Raw genomic sequence first — 2628 nt, forward strand, 5'->3', positions numbered from 1 at the left:
TTTGGTGACTATGCTATTAAAATCTTAATAAACACTTTCTCTTCAATGTGGCGAACTAAAATTGCTTCTGAATTTACAGAAATTTAAAAACATCTTGCCCAAAATTTTCCGAAATTGGAAAATTACCACTTCTCCCCACTGACGTGTATTTTTGGAGTTACCGGATATGTGGCAGTTCAGTGTGGCATGTGAACAGGGGCCGGCGTTGCTGGAAGCTTGGTTATTGCTAACCGTTGGTCAAGAGGTATCAAAAACACATAGGTTTCCATGATTATTTAAATGACGGCGGGTCTGTAAAACACAGGTCCACTCGTTTGCAAGGTCACTTGTTTTACCTTTTTGAAAAGTAACCACAAAACCCTCAATTGGCTAACCTAGGCCTAAACACCAACCTTAGGCCTAGGTCTTTAGCCAAATTGAGGTTTTGGTTACTTTCCAAGACGATTAAAAAACAATGATCTTGCAACGAGTGACCTGTGTTTTAGATCTGCCGCATTTAACGCTGGTTAGTGCTAATCATATAAGTACAAAGCAACCGGGCCAGACCAGTAGGAAGCTTATCCTTACGCATGAACATGATATATGGAGGAATTTCCTTGCCAGGGAATGAAAAAAAAAATCCTGATGAAGTGTGCGTTAGTCACACGAAAAGCATTGGAGAATAAAGAGAATTACAGTGTATACAAAACTACTTGTTCGCAGAAGTGCTACTCAGTGGCTCAACTTTAAAAAATTCCACCCATCACCAGCCACCCATGGAAAAGTACTGTCGCCCTGCAAATGGCAAGAGGCGCCAGTTTCTCATTCGATTTACAGGATCAGTAAATTGACTTGTAGGATCCAGTGACAAATTGTTGCCAGCTTTATATGCATGTAACTTCTTTTCCAATTATTCCACAATCTCTTACCTGCAGCAATGCACACAGTGCATCTTTAATTTTTTCTCATCTGGGTAAACTGATCATGAGGGAGAGAATTTGCAAAACTTTCTATCACACAGGAGGGAAGGTCAGGCTGAAATCTGTTTGCCTATTATCAGCCAGTAAGTTTAAAAGAAATAAAGTAGTGATTTATAACTGAGCTCAAACACTGAATGTTGAGTGAAAAAAGAAAGCTTGCTAGTTGCTGTAAATTTTGTTTTAAAATTTATTGTGCATAATTATCTGACCAATGGCTGACAGATTTTGGCTCAATGATTACTTGTCATGTTGATTTTTTGCAGTTTCATGCAATTACATGTGGTCTAAAGGCATTCTGTACTGCAAAGGCTTGCGCCATACTGAAACCTGTCGCCTTGCTTGTGGGGGACATGGATATTTATTGTGCCAGTGCTATTCCTGATTTGTACACATTAAGCAATGCAAGTTGCACTTATGAAGGCGACAACGATGTACTCTACCTTCAGGTTGCAAGGTAAGCAAATTCTGGCCTTGTGATGGGATGTATCAACATGTGACCCATTTCCAGATTTAGAGTCATCAGATCTCAAGGCTGCTGCCTAAGAAAATGTTAAAGGGCCCTCAGAGCTAAACGCTGAGAACTTAGGAGCCCAACATATGAAATGAAAGGTCTTGCTGTGAAAAATTAAGGCGCCCAGAGCTATTCTTTGGGAGCCCAGGCTACCGGGCTCCTGTTAGGCAACAGCCTTGGATCTAGATACTCTGTACCCATGCTACCAACAACTCCACCAGCTAAGCATGACCAAGTCGAAAACAATTAAGGGTACAGGAAAGAGCATTCTAAAGGGGTTACTGCACAGCCTAATATACAGGGTTGTGAGATGCTGTGGTAGACTGCTGTGTTGAAAGTAGAAGGCAAAAAATAAGGAACATTACAATGTAGTTAGATTTGTCGTGCCTGATTAGCATGACAACCACCAAGTGGCGAGTATCAAATGGATTTTTAGCTGGAGCTAACTATACTTAAGATGGTTCAGAGCAAAGCTTCCTCAGAGTTAATCGTTACTCATCATAGTTTTATGACAGGACTAACAGTATGTAGGACTTAGTAGACTTAAAAGACATTTTCAGCTGAGAACTAGTGCAGGGGGTCCAGTAAGGCCGGCACTGGGCAAACTGACCAGATGTGCACACTCTTTTTTTGCCTGAGCAAAACCTTAATGAAGCCCTTGCACTAGTGGTTTATATTCTACTGTATTGGGAATGTTTTCTCATGTCATTGAAGATACACAAATAGAATACTGTTTTTAACAGCCTGTACTATTTTTGGACTGTCAGGTTTCTCATGAAGGTTGCCTCCAAAGTGCGAAGGGGCGAGGCACTGTCACCATCACTTTCATTCTTCTCACGAACACCTCAGCAGTGTGTAGCAGTGAATGGCAATGAATTTCTTGATCCTCGGGTACAAGCAAAAATTTATGAGGATAGGACTTTGAGGTAAGAGAATAAAATCACAATTACATGTAAATAAATTTCTGCAATGGTTCATGTGTTTCTTTGCTATTTCTGTTCAAGCAAAGGCATAGCAAAATTAATTGTGTTTATTGGTGAATACAAAAGATTTGATTTTTTATTCCATAGTGAGGTGAAGACTGTGGGAGAAATGATGCAAAACAAAATAATTTCAGGAATGGATTTGTCTCTAGCTCAGAATGAACTTTCTGTGGAC

At 40.1% G+C, this 2628-nt stretch overlaps 1 protein-coding gene across 1 annotated transcript in view; it reads left to right on the top strand.

Moving 5' to 3' along the window:
• The first annotated feature begins 1228 nt into the window (after positions 1 to 1228).
• Positions 1229 to 2628, top strand: part of LOC138003268 (peroxisomal acyl-coenzyme A oxidase 1-like) — a 6180-nt gene continuing 4780 nt past the window's right edge. The window contains exons 1-3 of the mRNA XM_068849221.1: positions 1229 to 1413; positions 2238 to 2396; positions 2541 to 2628. The exon at positions 2541 to 2628 is cut by the window's right edge and continues 18 nt beyond it. Of these exons, the coding sequence (XP_068705322.1) occupies positions 1310 to 1413; positions 2238 to 2396; positions 2541 to 2628 (351 nt within the window). The 5' untranslated portion in view covers positions 1229 to 1309. The remainder of the gene's footprint in view (positions 1414 to 2237; positions 2397 to 2540) is intronic.

The sequence above is a fragment of the Montipora foliosa genome, chromosome 5 (genome assembly GCF_036669935.1).
Source record: "Montipora foliosa isolate CH-2021 chromosome 5, ASM3666993v2, whole genome shotgun sequence".
Taxonomy (NCBI): domain Eukaryota; kingdom Metazoa; phylum Cnidaria; class Anthozoa; order Scleractinia; family Acroporidae; genus Montipora; species Montipora foliosa.